Source organism: Nerophis lumbriciformis, linkage group LG09 (genome assembly GCF_033978685.3).
Source record: "Nerophis lumbriciformis linkage group LG09, RoL_Nlum_v2.1, whole genome shotgun sequence".
NCBI lineage: Eukaryota > Metazoa > Chordata > Actinopteri > Syngnathiformes > Syngnathidae > Nerophis > Nerophis lumbriciformis.
Genome location: NC_084556.2, coordinates 50,087,537 through 50,107,096, shown reverse-complemented (window position 1 = coordinate 50,107,096; position 19,560 = coordinate 50,087,537). Strand labels below are relative to the sequence as shown.

The 19,560-nt window shown below is 43.7% G+C and overlaps 1 protein-coding gene across 1 annotated transcript; it reads left to right on the top strand.

Moving 5' to 3' along the window:
* The first annotated feature begins 2,525 nt into the window (after positions 1-2,525).
* Positions 2,526-18,988, top strand: LOC133607270 (solute carrier family 13 member 2-like). The gene is made up of 12 exons (XM_061961754.1): positions 2,526-2,633; positions 10,995-11,126; positions 16,691-16,827; positions 16,899-17,143; positions 17,217-17,388; positions 17,461-17,583; positions 17,645-17,854; positions 17,992-18,092; positions 18,197-18,312; positions 18,409-18,570; positions 18,630-18,767; positions 18,863-18,988. Exons 1-12 carry the CDS (start codon positions 2,526-2,528, stop codon positions 18,986-18,988), a joined length of 1,770 nt encoding a protein of 589 aa, XP_061817738.1.
* The last annotated feature ends 572 nt before the right edge of the window (positions 18,989-19,560 follow it).

Genomic DNA, 19,560 nt, shown 5'->3' with positions numbered 1-19,560 from the left:
AACGCGACTTTGGGTACTTAGAAAAGCGCTATATAAATCCCAGGTATTATTATTATTATTAATATTCTGGTTCCTACATTATATATCAATGTAGATCAATACAGTCTGCAGGGATACAGTCCGTAAGCACACATGATTGTATTTTTTTTATGACAAAAATAAATAAAAAAATACCATACCATGGGTAACAACAGTCAATATTTATTTTTATTTTATTTTTTTGCTTATAAAATAAAAGTGAGCTTTTGCTAAACCAAATAGTGTTTTTTTCCATATACAACAACCTATCTGGATTCGATAAGAGAATCGATAAGGAATCGGTTCGATCAATCAATCAATCAATCAATGTTTATTTATATAGCCCTAAATCACAAGTGTCTCAAAGGGCTGCACAAGCCACAACGACATCCTCGGTACAAAGCCCACATAAGGGCAAGGAAAAACTCACCCCAGTGGGACGTCGATGTGAATGACTATGAGAAACCTTGGAGAGGGCCGCATATGTGGGTAACCCCCCCCCCCCCCCCCCCCCCCCCCCCCTCTAGGGGAGACCGAATGCAATGAATGTCGAGTGGGTCTGACATAATATTGTGAGAGTCTAGTCCATAGTGGATCCAACATAATAGTAAGAGTCCAGTCCATAGTGGATCCAACATAATAGTAAGAGTCCAGTCCATAGTGGATCTAACATAATAGTGAGAGTCCAGTCCATAGTGGATCCAACATAATAGTAAGAGTCCAGTCCATAGTGGGGCCAGCAGGACACCATCCCGAGCGGAGACGGGTCAGCAGCGCAGAGATGTTCCCAGCCGATGCACAGGCGAGCGGTCCACCCCGGGTCCCGACTCTGGACAGCCAGCACTTCATCCATGGCCACCGGACCTGTGCCCCCCCCCCCCCCCCCCCCCCTCCACAAGGAAGAGGGGAGCAGAGGAGAAAAGAAAAGAAACGGCAGATCAACTGGTCTAAAAAGGGGGTCTATTTAAAGGCTAGAGTATACAAATGAGTTTTAAGATGGGACTTAAATGCTTCTACTGAGGTAGCATCTCTAACTGTTACCGGGAGGGCATTCCATAGTACTGGAGCCGGAATAGAAAACGCTTTATAGCCCGCAGACTTTTTTTGGGCTCTGGGACTCACTAATAAGCCGGAGTTCTTTGAGCGCAGATTTCTTGCCGGGACATATGGTACAATGCAATCGGCAAGATAGGACGGAGCTAGACCGTGTAGTATTTTATACGTAAGTAGTAAAACCTTAAAGTCACATCTTAAGTGCACAGGAAGCCAGTGCAGGTGAGCCAGTATAGGTATATATATGTGTATATAAAAGGTATATACAGTATAGGCGTAATATGATCAAACTTTCTTGTTCTTGTCAAAAGTCTAGCAGCCGCATTTTGTACCAATTGTCGATAAGAGGATTCGATAATGGGCTCGAACTCGATAATTTTTTATCAAACATCATCCCTACACAACACACATATTTTGGATTAGCTACACACTCCATAATATTATATATGTATGTATATATAGAGCTAAAAACTACGTTTCCGCTGTCTGTGCCGTCTTCTTCCCCTATACCGTAACACAGTGGGCTTTCTAACAATTACTCAGTGAGTAATTAGAGTGTCCGCCCTGGGATCGGCAGGTTGGGAGTTCAAAGTCATACCAAAGACTATAAAAATGGCAACAAGGGTTGGAATTGGGGGTTAAATCACCAAAATTCCCGGGCGTGGCCACCGCTGCTGCTCACTGCTCCCCTCACCTCCCAGGGGGTGAACAAGGGGATGGGTCAAATGCAGAGGACACATTTTACCATACCGAGTGTGTGTGTGACAATCATTGGTACTTTAACTTTACTTTAACTTGGGAAGGTTTGTGTCATGTTTGTCCTCAAACAAAAAACGTACTAAAACAAAAACATTATTTCCCCCCCATCTTTTTCCATTTTCAATTATTTTTAAAAAAATGCTCCAGGGAGCCACTAGGGCGGCACCGGGTTGCTGACCCCCGCTGTAGGGCCATTCAGAAATGCAGTTTGTTTTTTATTTTATTTATTTAATTATTTTTTTATATTTGTTTTTTTTACCTGAGCAGGAAATGAGCATTTGATGCATTTTTGGCTCTTCCTGTCAATTATATGTGTCTAAAACCCCACTTAAAAAAACTGGTAGCTCAGCTGCCTGACTTGCGTAGTAAAAATAAGTTGTTCAATTTACAGTAATTCCCTGTAAAAACAACCTTCGTAGATTTTCATTAGTTTCTGAGTTGTCCGAATTTTTCCATAAAAATAACAGATTCAAATTTGGTGTAAAAACCAGTGTAAAATTTACGAGAAATTTTTTTTAACCATAAAATCTAGTGTCCTATTTATTTATTTTATTTTTTTTACAAGATGCAAAGACATCTTGTCCCGGCCCTCGCTCCACGCCCCCGTCTATCCCATGCCACGGGTTAATGTTTGATGCCGGCCGTCGTATAAAAAGTCTCCGCCTTTTCTCTCGTCTTCATTCCTCTTCAGCATCATGGGCGCTCGCATCAGGTGGCTTTGGCACCACCGCAACTACATCATCACGGCGGGGGTGCCGCTCGCCCTCCTGCCCCTGCCGCTGGTCAGCGCCACATCGGTGAGCCCGCTTTCTTTGACGGCGCGTGGCGTGTTGGTGCGCTTACCTTCCACCAGGCAACCAATCAGCGGAGAGACTCGCATAATCAATCGTACGAACTCGGGCTTTGAGTCGATTCGATTCGATTCTTGGGGGTAACGAATCGATTCAGAACCGATACTCGATCCAAAACAAACAATATACTTTTGTTTAATAACATTGGGTGTCACTTCTATGATTAACTACAGTCCTCCATAAAATAGACAACAATATTTGATAGATTTTTATATTACTTTGATGTAAACTGTTTTTTTTTCCATTAAATTCTGCCCAAACATTTAATAAAGTTAAATACTGTCAGGTTCAAACACTGATGACATCTATTAAACAGAAAATTTGGCTCAATGAGGAGACATGTGTTTTGGCCAGTATTCTAGTTACAGATCCAAACTACGTTCTAAAAGTCCAGTCTATTTATTTGGAAGGTCTCTGTTACATCACGGAAGCTGCCGCTGAGGGAAGGGGGTAATCTCGACAACTCCAGTTAGACACAATTTTTGATTAAACAAAAATGCAAATGTATTGACGCTGGTGCTATCGCCCCGCCTCTGCTTTGTCTATGTATCGGTACCCGATGTTCGGCCTTGGCAGTCAGCAGGCCGAGTCTGGACACAACACTGATTGAGACGGCTGGCAGTCTTTTGGATTGCCAGCTTTGCATAGATACAAAAATACAGATAATAACTATAGCAACAGTCTTTAAGCATAAAGTTGTGTGATAATATATATACAGAGGTGGGTAGTAACGCGCTACATTTACTCCGTTACATCTACTTGAGTAACTTTTGGGATAAATTGTACTTCTAAGAGTAGTTTTAATGCAACATACTTTTACTTTTACTTGAGTATATTTATAGAGAAGAAACGCTACTTTTACTCCGCTACTTTTATCTACATTCAGCTCGCTACTCGCTACTAATTTTTATCGATCTGTTAATGCACGCTTTGTTTGTTTTGGTCTGTCAGACAGACCTTCATAGTGCCTGCGTTTCAACAAATGCAGTCACTGGTGACGTTCACTCCGTTCCACCAATCAGATGCAGTCACTGGTGACGTTGGACCAATCAAACAGAGCCAGGCGGTCACATGACCTGACTTAAACAAGTTGAAAAACTTATTGGTCAATTGTACGGAATATGTACTGTATTGTGCAATCTACTAATACAAGTTCCAATCAATCAATCAAAAATGTGAAGGAAAAAAGACCCTTTTTTTAATTTCAACCGTACATCCCGTCAAAAGCCTAAAGACTGACTGCACAGTTCCTGTCTTCACAATAAAAGTGCCGCTCCATCGCGCCTGCGCTTTCAAAATAAGAGTCTCCGAAAGCCAGCGCAAACAAGCTAGCAAGCTACAGAGTTTGCCGCCAATGTATTTCTTGTAAAGTGTATAAAAACGAATATGGAAGCTGGACAAATAAGATGCCAAAAAGCAACCACTTTCATGTGGTATTAGACAGAAAGGAAGACTTTTTTTTCTCTTCCATTCGAAAACGTGGACGCTATCAGCACTACTGTCTGATTCCAATCAATGCAAGTCATCAGAATCAGGTAATACACCAACTTATATTCTTGTCTTCATGAAAGAAAGGAATCTATATGTGTTAAACATGCATGTATATTCATTAAAACACCTTTAACATGTAAACAAAAACGGCAAATTAAATAAATATAAATTATATACTGTATATATCAATGTATGTATATATATATATATATATATATATATATATATATATATATATATATATATATATATATATATATATATATATATATATATATGTGTGTGTATGTTACTCATTAGTTACTCAGTACTTGAGTAGTTTTTTCACAACATACTTTTTACTTTTACTCAAGTAAATATTTGGGTGACTACTCCTTACTTTTACTTGAGTAATACATCTCTAAAGTAACAGTACTCTTACTTGAGTACAAATTCTGGCTACTCTACCCACCTCTGTATATATATACATGATTATTCTAACAAATACAAAAAAAGGCAACGAGAATATCTGAAACAAATCTGTACAGCAGACGTGGTTATCTACATCAACAATATGATTTGCCTGAGTGGCTGGACAGGATGGATTTGAAAATATATATATGTTATATTTTTATTTTATTTTATCAATTAAGAATCGTTACAAATAAGAATCGTGAGTCATTCGAAAAGCGATTATTTGTAATTTTTTTTACAACCCGAGTATAATCAATATTTTCGTCATCCCCATTTATTTTCACGTGATTTCCTGCTTGTGTGACCATTAGAGATGCGCGGTTTGCGGACACAACCGCGGAGTCCGCGGATTATCCGCGGATTATCCGCGGTTCGGGCGGTTGAAATAAAAAAAAATTAGATTTTATCCGCGGGTCGGGTCGGGCGGTTGAAATAAAAAAAAAATTAGATTTTAAATAGATTCAGGCGGGTGGCAGTTAAACCAATTCGGAAATATATATACATAGTTAAATGTTGTTACCCACATACGAAAAACGAGCAGGCACCTGCAGCATATGCCACAACAGAAGAAGAAAAAAAAAAAGAGATGGACACTTTTACGGAGCGGAGAAGGGACGCCTCGCCGGGGTCCGGGACCGAGGCCCCTTCCCCCGAGAGGGCCCCACCGGGAGCCGTAGCTGAGGTGATCCGCGAGAAGGGCCCGACGCACGTCCAGGGTCACCACCGCGCCCACCGCACCGACACCCCACCTCGTCCGCCTTCGCCGCGGCCGGAGTCACGCGCAGCAGGTAAGCAGCTTACCTGCCCGCCACCCCCGTGGCCGGGGGCTCGTAACAGGGGTCACTCCGCGCGCTCCGCCCGCGCAGCTTACCTGCCCGCCACCCCCGTTGCCGGGGGCGCGTAACAGGGGTCACTCCGCGCGCAGTGCGCTCACGAAAGGTGTGGGGCAAGCAGAACTGGCGCTGCGGGATGAACCGAACGCCGGGTTAAGGCGCCCGATGCCGACGCTCATCAGACCCCAGAAAAGGTGTTGGTTGATATAGACAGCAGGACGGTGGCCATGGAAGTCGGAACCCGCTAAGGAGTGTGTAACAACCCACCTGCCGAATCAACTAGCCCTGAAAATGGATGGCGCTGGAGCGTCGGGCCCATACCCGGCCGTCGCCGGCAGCGAGAGCCGCTAGGGCTAGGCCGCGACGAGTAGGATGGGCGCCGCGGTGCACGCTGAAGCCTCGGGCGCGAGCCCGGGTGCGAGGGACATCGCACCTCCACGCGCTTGGAGGTGCGCTCAGCGCGGCTCCCAGATGATTGCTGCATTGGATCAGTCGCCTTTCTTTAACAGGCAAAAGCTTTATAACCTCACTAATGCCTTGCATCGTCTATATTAGATATATAACAACGGGCGGGTGCGGTGTTGATTAAATGTTAATTCGGGTGGATGCGGATGGTTGACGACTTTTGTCATGCGGTTGCGGATGAAATAATTGCCTATCCGCGCATCTCCAGTGACCATTGTCGGAGGCAGATATTTACATATATCCGAATTTAAGTTGTACTTCTTTTATTTCATAGTCATATTTGAAAACAGCTCGTGTTTTCCATTTCTTCTCTTGCTGCTCTGTCTGCAAGTAAACTGTGTGTTAACCTTGAGTTCTTTGGAATGTGTTTTGACTAGCATTTGTTTTGTCTACAGAGATGGGACGAGAGAGAGGGTGGTGGGATCGGGAAGATAGACCATTTTGGGGAGGCGCAATAGAATGTTCTAGGGTTAGACTGGTCTCAATCAATGTATATTGGCAAAGCTTTGAGAATATACAACAAAATACCTATTCTGTCTCTGGTGGTTTTTCAACTCAGCTTTAAGTGTCGTAAAGAGCTTGGGAGCGAATTGTGACTTGAATTCCCTGGGAGGAACAACTGGTCCAAAACGCAACAGTTTGCTGTGTCCCTGAAGGGGGTCAGGCAAAGTGGTGACTTTCGAGAAATGCTAGTTTCCTTCCCTGAGAGTGACGACATTGACATAGATTCCATCCGTTTATCTCCCATGTAACTATGCTTATAATTTTTTACTAGCTTGCTCAAAGAGGGGCGTATTTTAGAAGTGTTGTACTAGTGATAAAGATCTTTTTAGAAGATCTGAAGGGGGAATTGTCGGAGGCAGATATTTACATATATCCGAATTTAAGTTGTACTTCTTTTATTTCATAGTCATATTTGAAAACAGCTCGTGTTTTCCATTTCTTCTCTTGATGCTCTGTCTGCAAGTAAACTGTGTGTGTTAACCTTGAGTTCTTTGGAATGTGTTTTGACTAGCATTTGTTTTGTCTACAGAGATGGGACGAGAGAGAGGGTGGTGGGATCGGGAAGACAGACCATTTTGGGGAGGGGCAATAGAATGTTCTAGGGTTAGACTGGTCTCAATCAATGTATATTGGCAAAGCTTTGAGAATATACAACAAAATACCTATTCTGTCTCTGGTGGTTTTTCAACTCAGCTTTAAGTGTCGGAAAGAACTTGGGAGCGAATTGTGACTTGAATTCCCTGGGAGGAACAACTGGTCCAAAACGCAACACCATGCATGTGTGGCGCCGCCCTAGTGGCTCCCTGGAGCTTTTTCAAAAATGTATGAAAATGGAAAAAGATGGTGGGACAAATATATTTCTTGGTTTCTGTAGGAGAACAAACGTGACACAAACTTTCGTAATTGTTCGAAATCCCACTGTTTGTATCAAAAATGCTTCACTGATGAGAGTATTTGGCGAGCGCCATTTTGTCCTACTAATTTTGGCGGTCCTTGAACTCACAGTAGTTTGTTTACATGTGTAACTTTCTCCGACGCTGCCACAGAAAAAAAACGTGTTTTATGCCACTCCTTCTTTGTCTCATTTTGTCCACCAAACATTGTATGCTGTGCGTGAATGCACAAAGGTGAGCTTTGTTGATGTTATTGACTTGTTGGAGTGCTAATCGGGCATATTTGGTCACTGCATGACTGCAAGCTAATCCATGCTAACATGCTATTTAGGCTAGCTTGTTTGTTGGTATGTTTTAGCTCATTTAATTTCCTTTCCATATGTCCTCTGTGTATTCAATTTATATTTGCATGTCTCATGACACATGATCTATTTTTAATATTGGATAATAAAAAAATGGTTTGCCAAGTTGTTCCAGACCACAGCAAACGTTACCCAGCATGTAAAGATTGTAATAAATTCATTAGAAGAAGACAGCCTGCCATTTCTTTTAACTTGGACACACACATCTATACCTTTGGCCATTCTAAGACAGTCATTTCCAGGAGTTATCTCACCCTTTGAGAAGTTTTACTAATGTTTTCTGATGTTGTAAAATTGTGTTGACTAAATATTACATTTCAACATTTCTGTCAACGAAGATTTGTGTCAGTCTGTGACAAATAGTCATTTTGATAGTAGGCTAATATAGACACATCATGTGTTGACTACATTATAACACTTATAAAGGACTTTTAAAGTCATTTTGTTAGTAGGCTAATACAACTAATATAGACACTTTCATCATGTGTTGACTAAATTATAACACTTTTATAAGACCTTTAAAGTAATTTGATAGTAGGCTAATATAGACACATCATGTGTTGTCTTAATTTTAACACTTACATAAGACTTTTAAAGTCATTTTGATAGTAGGCTAATATAGCTAATATAGACACTTACATCACGAGTTGTCTTCATTATAACACTTGTATAAGACTTTTAAAGTCATTTTGATAGTAGGCTAATATAGACACTTAATCCTGTGTTGTCTTCATTTTAACACTTATATAAGACTTTTGAAAGGCATTTTGACAGTAGGCAAATATAGCTAATATAGACACTTACATCACGTGTTGTCTTCATTATAACACTTATATAAGATTTTTCAAGTCATTTTGATAGTACCGGTAGGCTAATATAGATAATACAGACACTTACATCATGTGTTGACTACATTATAACACTTTTATAATACTTTTAAGGTCATTTGATAGTAGGCAAATATAGCTAATATAGACACTTACATCACGTGTTGTCTTCATTATAACACTTATATAAGACTTTGAAAGTAATTTCGATAGTAGGCAAATATAGCTAATATAGACACTTACATCACGGGTTGTCTTCATTGTAAATCTTATATAAGACGTTTAAAGTAATTTTGATAGTAGGCTAATATCGCTAATATAGACACTTACATCACGTGTTGTCTCCATTATAACACCTATATAAGACTTTTAAAGTCATTTTGATAGTAGGCTAATATTGCTAATATAGACACTTACATCACGTGTTGTCTTCATTATAACACTTATATAAGACTTTTAAAGTCATTTTGATAGTAGGCTAATATCGCTAATATAGACACTTACATCACGGGTTGTCTTCATTGTAAATCTTATATAAGACTTTTAAAGTCATTTTGATTGTAGGCTAATATCGCTAATATAGACACTCACATCACGTGTTGTCTCCATTATAACACTTATATAAGACTTTTAAAGTCATTTTGATAGTAGGCTAATATCGCTAATATAGACACTTACATCACGTGTTGCCTTCATTATAACACTTATATAAGACTTTTAAAGTCATTTTGATAGTAGGCTAAAATCGCTAATATAGACACTTACATCACGGGTTGTCTTCATTATAAATCTTATATAAGACTTTTAAAGTCATTTTGATAGTAGGCTAATATCGCTAATATAGACACTTACATCACGGGTTGTTTTCATTGTAAATCTTATATAAGACGTTTAAAGTCATTTTGATTGTAGGCAAATATAGCTAATATAGACACTTACATCACGGGTTGTCTTCATTATAAATCTTATATAAGACTTTTAAAGTCATTTTGATAGTAGGCTAATATCGCTAATATAGACACTTACATCACGGGTTGTCTCCATTATAACACTTATATAAGACTTTTAAAGTCATTTTGATAGTAGGCTAATATCGCTAATATAGACACTTACATCACGGGTTGTCTCCATTATAACACTTATATAAGACTTTGAAAGTAATTTTGATAGTAGGCTAATATCGCTAATATAGACACTTACATCACGTGTTGTCTTCATTATAACACTTATATAAGACTTTGAAAGTAATTTTGATAGTAGGCTAATATCGCTAATATAGACACTTACATCACGTGTTGTCTTCATTATAACACTTATATAAGACTTTTAAAGTCATATTGATAGTAGGCTAATATCGCTAATATAGACACTTACATCACGTGTTGTCTCCATTATAACACTTATATAAGACTTTGAAAGTAATTTTGATAGTAGGCTAATATCGCTAATATAGATACTTACATCACGTGTTGTCTTCATTATAACACTTATATAAGACTTTTAAAGTCATTTTGATTGTAGGCTAATATCGCTAATATAGACACTTACATCACGGGTTGTCTTCATTATAAATCTTATATAAGACTTTTAAAGTCATTTTGATTGTAGGCTAATATCGCTAATATAGACACTCACATCACGTGTTGTCTTCATTATAACACTTATATAAGACTTTTAAAGTCATTTTGATTGTAGGCTAATATCGCTAATATAGACACTTACATCACGTGTTGTTTTCATTATAACACTTATATAAGACTTTGAAAGTAATTTTGATAGTAGGCTAATATCGCTAATATAGACACTTACATCACGTGTTGTCTTCATTATAAAACTTATATAAGACTTTTAAAGTAATTTTGATAGTAGGCTAATATCGCTAATATAGACACTCACATCACGTGTTGTCTCCATTATAACACTTATATAAGACCTTTAAAGTCATTTTGATAGTAGGCTAATATCGCTAATATAGACACTTACATCACGTGTTGTCTTCATTATAACACTTATATAAGACTTTTAAAGTCATTTTGATAGTAGGCTAATATAGCTAATATAAACACTTCATGTGTTGCCTTCATTATAACACTTTTATAAGGCTTTAAAAGCTCAGACAGATTTTTATTTTTATTTATTTTTTGGTCTAATATGGCTCTGTCAACATTTTGGGTTGCCACCCCCTGGCCTTGGAGGAGGTAACTTTAAGCTCTTTTATCGCAACATGATATTGTTATGGCGTCAGCTTTCACTGCCAACTGTTAGCTACTGATTCATTAACGACATTGAAATGTGTTACTATTCACAACTTTATTGGCACCGCACAGGCACACAGGCTGCACCCATCCGCACGCCGCCCGCACCATGCCAGCATTAGTAAAGGGCGATACATGGGCAGGTATCGTTTGTGCAGTGTTGAAAGAATAGCAATAAAATGTCCTGGTTTTTTTAATGGATAAAAGTGACTGCTTTCTGGGTGTGTGTACAGGAGGCGCGTTGCGGCTACACCATCCTCCTGATGGCGCTCTACTGGTGCACCGAGTGTTTGCCCCTGGCAGTGACGGCCTTGCTGCCCGTGGTCCTCTTCCCCATGATGGGCATCATGCAGGCCGGGCAGGTAAGTGCCGTACAGGTGGGAAAAAAAGTTAAGCCCTAAGCTGTAGTCATTTCAAATGGCATTTTTTTTTTTACATTTGAGAAACACTAAAATGAACCAAGAAAAAAAATGGTGGTAGTCAGTAAGAGCAAAGGAAATAATGATGGAATCGATCAATTCCGGGGGAATAAATCATGGAGTCACCCAAAAAATTTTCATTTCCATCCGATGTGCTCATTAGTCTGCAGTAAAAAAAAAAAAAAAAAAAAGAGTAGGGTTGTCCCGATACCAATATTTTGATACGGGCAGGGATACGGTGAAGATCTCAACGGCTGCGATGCGGAAGAAGGCTGCAGCAGAAAAGGGTCCCCAGTCGTCTTGGACTCCATGCCACTGGACCCTCACCCGAATCTGTCAAGGAGCGTGTGGTGACTGTCTGTGCACCAGTCTGCCCACGTAAAACAAAAGTCACGCATAGGCATCCTCCATAAAGGGATACACCCCTACCAGGAGGATCGTCATACTCGTTCGAGTGATCGCCGATGATGATTTTGATACGGGTGTTCAAAATAAAAGGGACGCCATAGAATGGCATTATTGGCTTTATTTTAACAAAAAAAATAAAAAATCGTATGATACATGAAATATAGCCCTGCGATGAGGTGGCGACTTGTCCGGGGTGTACCCCGCCTTCCGCCCGATTGTAGCTGAGATAGGCTCCCGAAGGGAATAAGCGGTAGAAAATGGATGGATGGATGGACATGAAATATACGTTTGTTATTGCAATCAAAAAATAATTTTGTCATTAAATAAGATGTTGTGTCACCGCCAGGGCGCATTCCAATGCGCCCTCATCTTTGCGCCCTGACGAGCGCACCGCGGGCCACGCCCACAGGCGCTCTCTTTCCGCTGCGGGCATGCCTCCTCGCGCCTGCAGACAATCTGCAATTAGCGCACCTTCCCGTGATGAGCAGGCTGCCTTGATAAGCCGGCACAACCTGCCATCCCGGGCCGGAATATAGTCTTCTGTACCTGTTTTCCTTCCGTTGCCTTGGTTTCGAGCTGTGCGTCTCGCTCCCTTGAACTTCCCCCCCCCTGGATCTCGACTGCCTTCCCGGATCTCAAACAAAGGCTCCTAATTGGCTGCTGACATATGCAGTAACATATTGTGTCATTTTCCATTCTTATTTTGTCAAAACAATGAAAGACAAGCGGTAGAAAATGGATAATTATTATTGATGATTCAGTGTTAATATCTGGTTATTTGTTTCAACATGTTCTATCTACACTTCTGTTCAAATATAATGATCACTTATTCTTCTGTTGTTTGATACTTAACATAAGTTTGATGATACCACAAATTTGGGTATGGATCCGATACCAAGTAGTTACAAGACCATACATTGGTCATATTAAAAGTCCTCATGTGTCCAGGGACGTATTTCTTAAGTTTATAAACATAATAAACATTTAAAAAAAAAAGGAAAAAAGACTTTGAGATGATATAAAATCTCGATGTAAACATTGTAGTCGATGTATGAGTAGACCCACCCATTTGTTTGCATTGAGGAGTGCTAGCTTGCTGTTAGCGCTTAGCTATTGCGTCGTACTGTGTGTAGTGAAGCATGTTTGGCTATTCCTCGTCCAGCATGGATGATATTTGTAAGAAACGTACTTTATTCGTCGCCATGGAGGCGAGGATTGGTGATTTAGAAGTAAATAGATAAAACACGAGAGACGTTAGCCGCTAGGTAGCTATTGGCTAGCTGTGTTTTTTAAAGCACCGCATCCGGAGCAGTGCTTTAGTGTTTATAGGTAGGTTTGAAGCTAAAATATGTTCTTTCTCACTCTGTCTTCACACTGTTTCTACTTGCGAGTGCGTGTGTTGCCTAACATGCGCCGTGGCTTGTATGCCAGTAATTGTCACCGTGGCCCACATCATGTTTGTGAGAAGAAAAATAAAAAGCTGTATAGTACCGTTTTTAATTCAACAGTACCACGGTACTTTATTAGTACCGGTATACCGCACAACCCTAAAAATCAATCAATCAATCAATGTTTACTTATTATATTATCATTATCGGCGGTCACTCGAACAAGTATGACGATCCTCCTGGTAGGGGTGTATCCCTTTATGGAGGATGCCTGTGCGTGACTTTGTTTTACGTGGGGAGACTGGTGCACAGACAGTCACCACACGATCCTTGACAGAATCGGGTCAGGGTCCAGTGGCACGGAGTCCAAGACGACTGGGGACCCTTTTCTGCTGCAGCCTTCTTCCGCCATCGCAGCCGTTGTGGTAGTTCTTAAATCTATCGTCTTCCGCCTGCTCCGCCGTTGAGGTCTTCACCATATCCCTGGCTAGGGGGCAGTTAGGTACTAGGCCTTTGCCAAGGGCCACCTAGGGTAACAGTAGTAAAGGGGTTAACCTCCTAGTGCCCCAAGACCCTGTAGAGGAGCCTCCATTGCCGGATGCACTTTAACGTCATGCCCAGGACACTTACTTATATAGCCCTATATCACGAGAGTCTCAAAGGGCTGCGCAAGCCACTACGACATCCTCGGCTCAGATCCCACATCAGGGCAAGAAAAAACTCAACCCGAAGGGATGACAATGAGAAACCTTGGCGGGGGACCCCCCCCCTGGGCGACCGGTGCAATGGACGTCGAGTGTATCTAGCATAATATTGTGAGAGTCCAGTCCATAGTGGATCTAGCATAATAGTGAGAGTCCAGTCCATAGTGGATCTAACATAATATTGTGAGAGTCCAGTCCATAGTGGATCTAGCATAATAGTGAGAGTCCAGTCCATAGTGGATCTAGCATAATAGCGAGAGTCCAGTCCATAGTGGGGCCAGCAGGAGATCATCTTGAGCGGAGACAGGTCAGCAGCGCAGAGACATCCCCAACTGATGCACAGATGAGTGGTCCACCCTGGGTCCCGACTTTGGACAGCTAGCGCTTCATCTGTGGTCACCGAAACTGTGCCCCCACCCTCCACGAAGGAGAAGGGGGCAGAGCAGAAAAGAAACGGCAGATCCACTGGTCTAAAAGGGGGGTCTATTTAAAGGCTAGAGTAAGGAGTGTTCGCACCTTGGAGAGCTGTTGCAGCAGGTGGATTGACCTGAATCATGACATGTTTAATCAAAATAAAATAACTAAAACAAAAAGCACGGAAATACATGTTAAATTAAAGCTGCAAGCAGCGATGGACGGGACCGACTTTGAGGGCTCATAAATCCAAACCGGAGCAGTAATTAAAACTCTTTCATCAACTTTTAATCAGAAGGGTTCAATCTCTCTCCTGTGCTAATTTGAAGCCGACACGACAAACGCGCTCAGAGGAGATAATGTTTGAAAAAAGGTGACTGTTTTTACTCAACTTTTGTTTTGAAGGGGGAATTGCAAACTTCCTGTTGATTTTTGCTGGGGGTTGTCAGTGTATGAAATCTAGGTCTAAGTGAGACCTACATAGAGGTTTTTGTTTCATGTCTCTCTCCGGGTTGGGGAGGAGATCTTGCCCCAAGTGGAGGAGTTCAAGTACCTCTGAGTCTTGTTCACGAGTGAGGGAAGAGTGGATCGTGAGATCGACAGGCGGATCGGCGCGGCGTCTTCAGTAATGCGGACGCTGTATCGATCCGTTGTGGTGAAGAAGGAGCTGAGCCGGAAGGCAAAGCTCTCAATTTACCGGTCGATCTACGTTCCCATCCTCACCTATGGTCATGAGCTTTGGGTTATGACCGAAAGGACAAGATCACGGGTACAAGCGGCTGAAATGAGTTTCCTCCGCCAGGTGGCGGGGCTCTCCCTTAGAGATAGGGTGAGAAGCTCTGCCATCCGGGAGGAGCTCAAAGTAAAGCCGCTGCTCCTCCACATCGAGAGGAGCCAGATGAGGTGGTTCGGGCATCTGGTCAGGATGCCACCCGAACGCCTCCCTAGGGAGGTGTTTAGGGCACGTCCGACCGGTAGGAGGCCACGGGGATGACCCAGGACACGTTGGGAAGACTATGTCTCCCGGCTGGCCTGGGAACGCCTCGGGGTCCCACAGGAAGAGCTGGACGAAGTGGCTGGGGAGAGGGAAGTCTGGGCTTCCCTGCTTAGGCTGCTGCCCCCGCGACCCGACCTCGGATAAGCGGAAGAAAATGGATGGATGGATGGATGGTCTCTACGACATTCCTACTGGGAGTTAGAGGCAGTTTTGTCTGTTTTCTTCCTAGAGGGCGCTAGAGCGCAATTTTGAGTTTTGGGGTTTGGTTTTTTGATTTGATTGCAATTTTTGCCAGTCCTGTCCAATTTGGTGAGTTTTGAAGCATGTTAAGGGGGTCAAATTACAGCTCAAAGAGGTGGCGGTATAATAATAAAACGCTAGAAATTCAATAGGGTCCTCTGTCCCAAAGGGACTCGGTCCCTAAATAGTGTAAATATGTATAATGTAACAAAAAAATCTGGAATGTTGATATTAGGGATATGGCTAAATTTGGTACTTTTACAAGTACCGACCAAATTGTGTCGTGTGACTTCACATGACACCCCCAGGTGTTTGGAAATACATGCACCTGGGGATAGGTTGATTGGCAACACTAAATTGGCCCTAGTGTGTGAATGTGAGTGTGAATGTTGTCTGGCTATCTGTGTTGGCCCTGTGATGAGGTGGTGACTTGTCCAGGGTGTACACCGCCTTCTGCCCGAATGCAGCTGGGATAGGCTCCAGCACCCCCCGCGATCCCGAACGGGACAAGCGGTAGAAAATGGATGGATGGATATCATGAATGAATGAATGAATGAATGAATGAATGAGTAAACATAAATGGATGAGTAATGTCACGTTCAAACACAGGACATCTATTAAACAAGACAAAAGGCAAAGAATCAAACAGAGACAGAATTCAATTTGGACTCAATTGAGGAGAGACATGCGTCAACCTGTAACCTCTTACAGTGTCTTAGCACGCTCTGACGAAGAAGGTTTTCGTCTCCTCTTTTAATTCAGATGTTCCATGTTCACGCACCAACATATGTCACAGCAGGAATGGTAAGTGTGTAAAAGAGTCATTGTTTTCGGTCGCTTTGAAGTCCAAGAAGCGGATTTCTCGGGCTTGGGCTCTTCCTGGATCCAGCCGGGGCAGGTGTTGGAGGACAATGGATAACCCCTCCCGTCTCCTGACCACAGTGACTTCAAGAGGGCAGCGGGTCGTAAATAGCGTTGACTTCAGTTACCAAATAGTTGGAAGAGAGTTTGTGAAATACTTCAAAGAGAGTTCGTTTAACACTTCAAAGAGAGTTCCTCTGGGAGTTGAGCAGATCCTGCCATCTGTCCGTGTTGAAATCACAGTGGCGTTTCACGAGCATTCTTCCTCTTGTTAGGCCTCGAAATACAGCATTCATAATACAACATTTCTTTTGTGATAACTTACAAACAATTATTCCAACAAGTAATATGTGAGTGAATGAATGAATGCTCCTCAACATTGCAACTGTCCAAAGAAAGAAACCAGCGGGGGTCAACCAGCTTCTTGTCACACGATAAGAACTTTGCAGTCTAAGCATCTATCAAAGGTCAGAGGTCAGAGGTGTGTTGTTGCAGGTGAGCATCGAGTACCTGAAGGACACCAACATGCTCTTCATCGGTGGACTGCTGGTGGCCATCGCGGTGGAGCAGTGCAACCTCCACAAGCGCATTGCTCTGCGCGTCCTGCTGATGGCGGGCGTGCGGCCGGCCCTGTAAGAACCTCCCTCCGGAAGAAGCCCCGCCCACCTTGCATTTCAAAGACTTACGTGTTCCTCTCCCTCAGGCTGATGATGGGCTTCATGATGGTGTCGGCCTTCCTCTCCATGTGGATCAGCAACACGGCCACCACCGCCATGATGCTGCCCGTCGCCCACGCCGTGCTGCTGCAGCTGAAGGCCACCAAGCTCGGGTCCGAGCACCGAGACCTGCGGGCGGAAGACAACCACGCCATGGAGCTGGAGACCCCGGCGCCACAACAGGAAGTCGCGGATGATAGGGGGACGGACACCTCGCCGGAGAACGGCGTGCGTGAGTACATGACACGTTCTCTCATGGGGGGGAGTTTTTGTTTTGAGGAAAAGGTTCTGCTTGTCTGACAAAGTGGACCGCAGTCCAGAACCGGAGCAGGAGTCCAGCAGGACGTTGGCAGAGGAGCAGTTCGAGCAGTTGTCCAAAGGAATCAGTCTCTGTGTTTGTTACTCGGCCAGCATCGGAGGCACGGCCACGCTGACCGGAACCCCGCCCAACCTCATCCTCAAGGGTCAAATCGACAAGTAGGACACGCGGAACCGCAAACAGAACTCGGTCCCGCTGAGCTCCAAATTCCCTCCCTTGCTGGTCTGCAGGCTTTTTCCCGACAACGACGACGTCATCAACTTCGCCAGCTGGTTCGGCTTCGCCTTCCCCAACATGATCCTGATGCTGGTTATGTCCTGGTTCTGGCTGCAGTTCATGTTCCTGGGCTTCAAGTAAGAGAACACTGAAAGTACCGCACACGTTCCCGAAGTCACGCGTGTCTTACTGGCTCAGTTTGCGGCGCACGTTCGGCTGCGGCGCGGCAGGCGGGCGGGACCGGGAGGCGTACGCCGTCATGAAGGAGGAGTACAGGAAGTTGGGCGGGATGAAGTTCGCCGAAGGGGCGGTGCTTACCGTCTTCGTGCTGCTGGTTCTGCTGTGGTTCAGCAGGGAGCCGGGCTTCATCGACGGCTGGGCCACCGTGCTCTTCAACAAGCAGGGCCCGTGAGTAAAACCGGCAGAACCGCCTCGTTGGGTCTCTCCAGAGTCCAAGACTGGCAGGTGGATTTGGATCAATGCAAGTAGACTGTAACATAACCAAACCATGTGACGTCCCCAATCAACTCCTCGCTCGTTTTCAGCTTCGTGTCAGACGGGACCGTCGCCATCTTCATTTCCTTGTTCTTCTTCGTCATCCCCTCCCGGTTACCGCGCTGCGGAGGCTACGGCTGCGACGACACAGGTGACACGCCGGCTCCTGCCGGCCAATCACGACGCTGCATTGCCAAAAGAAATCTGGAGAGTTGACTGTAAAAATCTACCGTACAAATAAAAGTGTTCTCGCAGGCAAGGCGGTGAACGCCCCCGCCACGCTGCTCAACTGGCAGGTGGTTCACGAGCGGATGCCCTGGAACATCGTGCTGCTGCTGGGGGGAGGCTACGCGCTGGCCACAGGAAGTGAGGTGACGCCTCGACGTTGGTTTCCGCGTTCAATCAGGACGTTCTCAGTTCCGCAACATCGGCATCTTCTCGCTGATAAGGTGTGTTTGCCCCGACAGGTGTCGGGTCTCTCCACGTGGCTCGGTGAGAGTCTGGCGCCGCTGGAGAACATCCCGCCCTTCGCCATTTCTCTGCTGCTCACCCTGCTGGTGGCGACGTTCACGGAATGTTCCAGCAACGTGGCCGCCACCACGCTCTTCCTGCCCATCCTGGCCTCCATGGTGAGACGACCGCGCCGAGCGGAGGTTTGGGCGAGTGACCGACGTGTGTTTCTCGACAGTCCATCACCATCAAGATCCACCCGCTGTACGTGATGCTGCCCTGCACCATCGCCGCCTCGCTGGCCTTCATGCTGCCTGTGGCCACGCCCCCCAACGCCATCGCCTTCTCCTTTGGGAACCTCAAAGTCATGGACATGGTGAGACTCGCCTCGACAACAACTTAAGGGGCGAGCGGCATGTTGCTTTGCATGCTAACAGGAAGTTGTGACGCAGCTACTTCCTGTCCCTGCAGGTCAAGGCTGGCTTAATGTTGAACATCATCGGAATCCTGACTATAAACGTTGGCATCAACACGTGGGCGTACGCCATGTTTGACATGGGCACCTTCCCCTCGTGGGCCAACGTCACCCTGGATTAGCGAGGACACGCATGAAAATGAACAATGGACAGTAAGACAGTGACGCTGTCTGTTTTTTTATATTCTATTGTCTCTATTGTAGGTTTTTATATTTCATACAGAGCCGTGATTAAATGGTGTGATGTATGTGTAGAAATAAATTGGAAAATTATCAGTCTTTCGGCACCTATCGATTCGATCCGATTTCTCAGATTCAGAATTGAGAAATTGATTAAACGCAATTTTCGGATCAACACGATTGTCGAATCAACACGATTCTTGATTCAATACTATTCTCGATTCAACACGATTCTCGATTCAAACCGATTCTTGATTCAACATGATTCACGATTCAAACCGAATCTCGGTTCAAACCGATTTTCGATTTAACATGATTCTCGATTCAACACGATTCTCAATTCAACGCGATTCTAGATTCAAACCGATCCTTGATTCAACACAATTCTCGATTCGACGCGATCCTCAATTTAAGGCGGTTCTCCATTCAAACCGAATTTCAATTCCAACCGTTTTTTGATTCTACATGATTCTCGATTCAACACGATTCTCGATTCAACACGATTCTCGATTCA

What these genes read in the sequence shown, in the direction of transcription:
- LOC133607270 (XM_061961754.1), top strand. Translation starts at nt 2,526, where the DNA reads ATGGGCGCTCGCATCAGGTGGCTTTGGCACCACCGCAACTACATCATC. An exon ending in CTCTTCAACAAGCAGGGCCC is followed by an intron (nt 17,855 to 17,991) that starts GTGAGTAAAACC and finishes GCTCGTTTTCAG; the next exon opens with CTTCGTGTCAGACGGGACCG. An exon ending in CTACGGCTGCGACGACACAG is followed by an intron (nt 18,093 to 18,196) that starts GTGACACGCCGG and finishes GTGTTCTCGCAG; the next exon opens with GCAAGGCGGTGAACGCCCCC.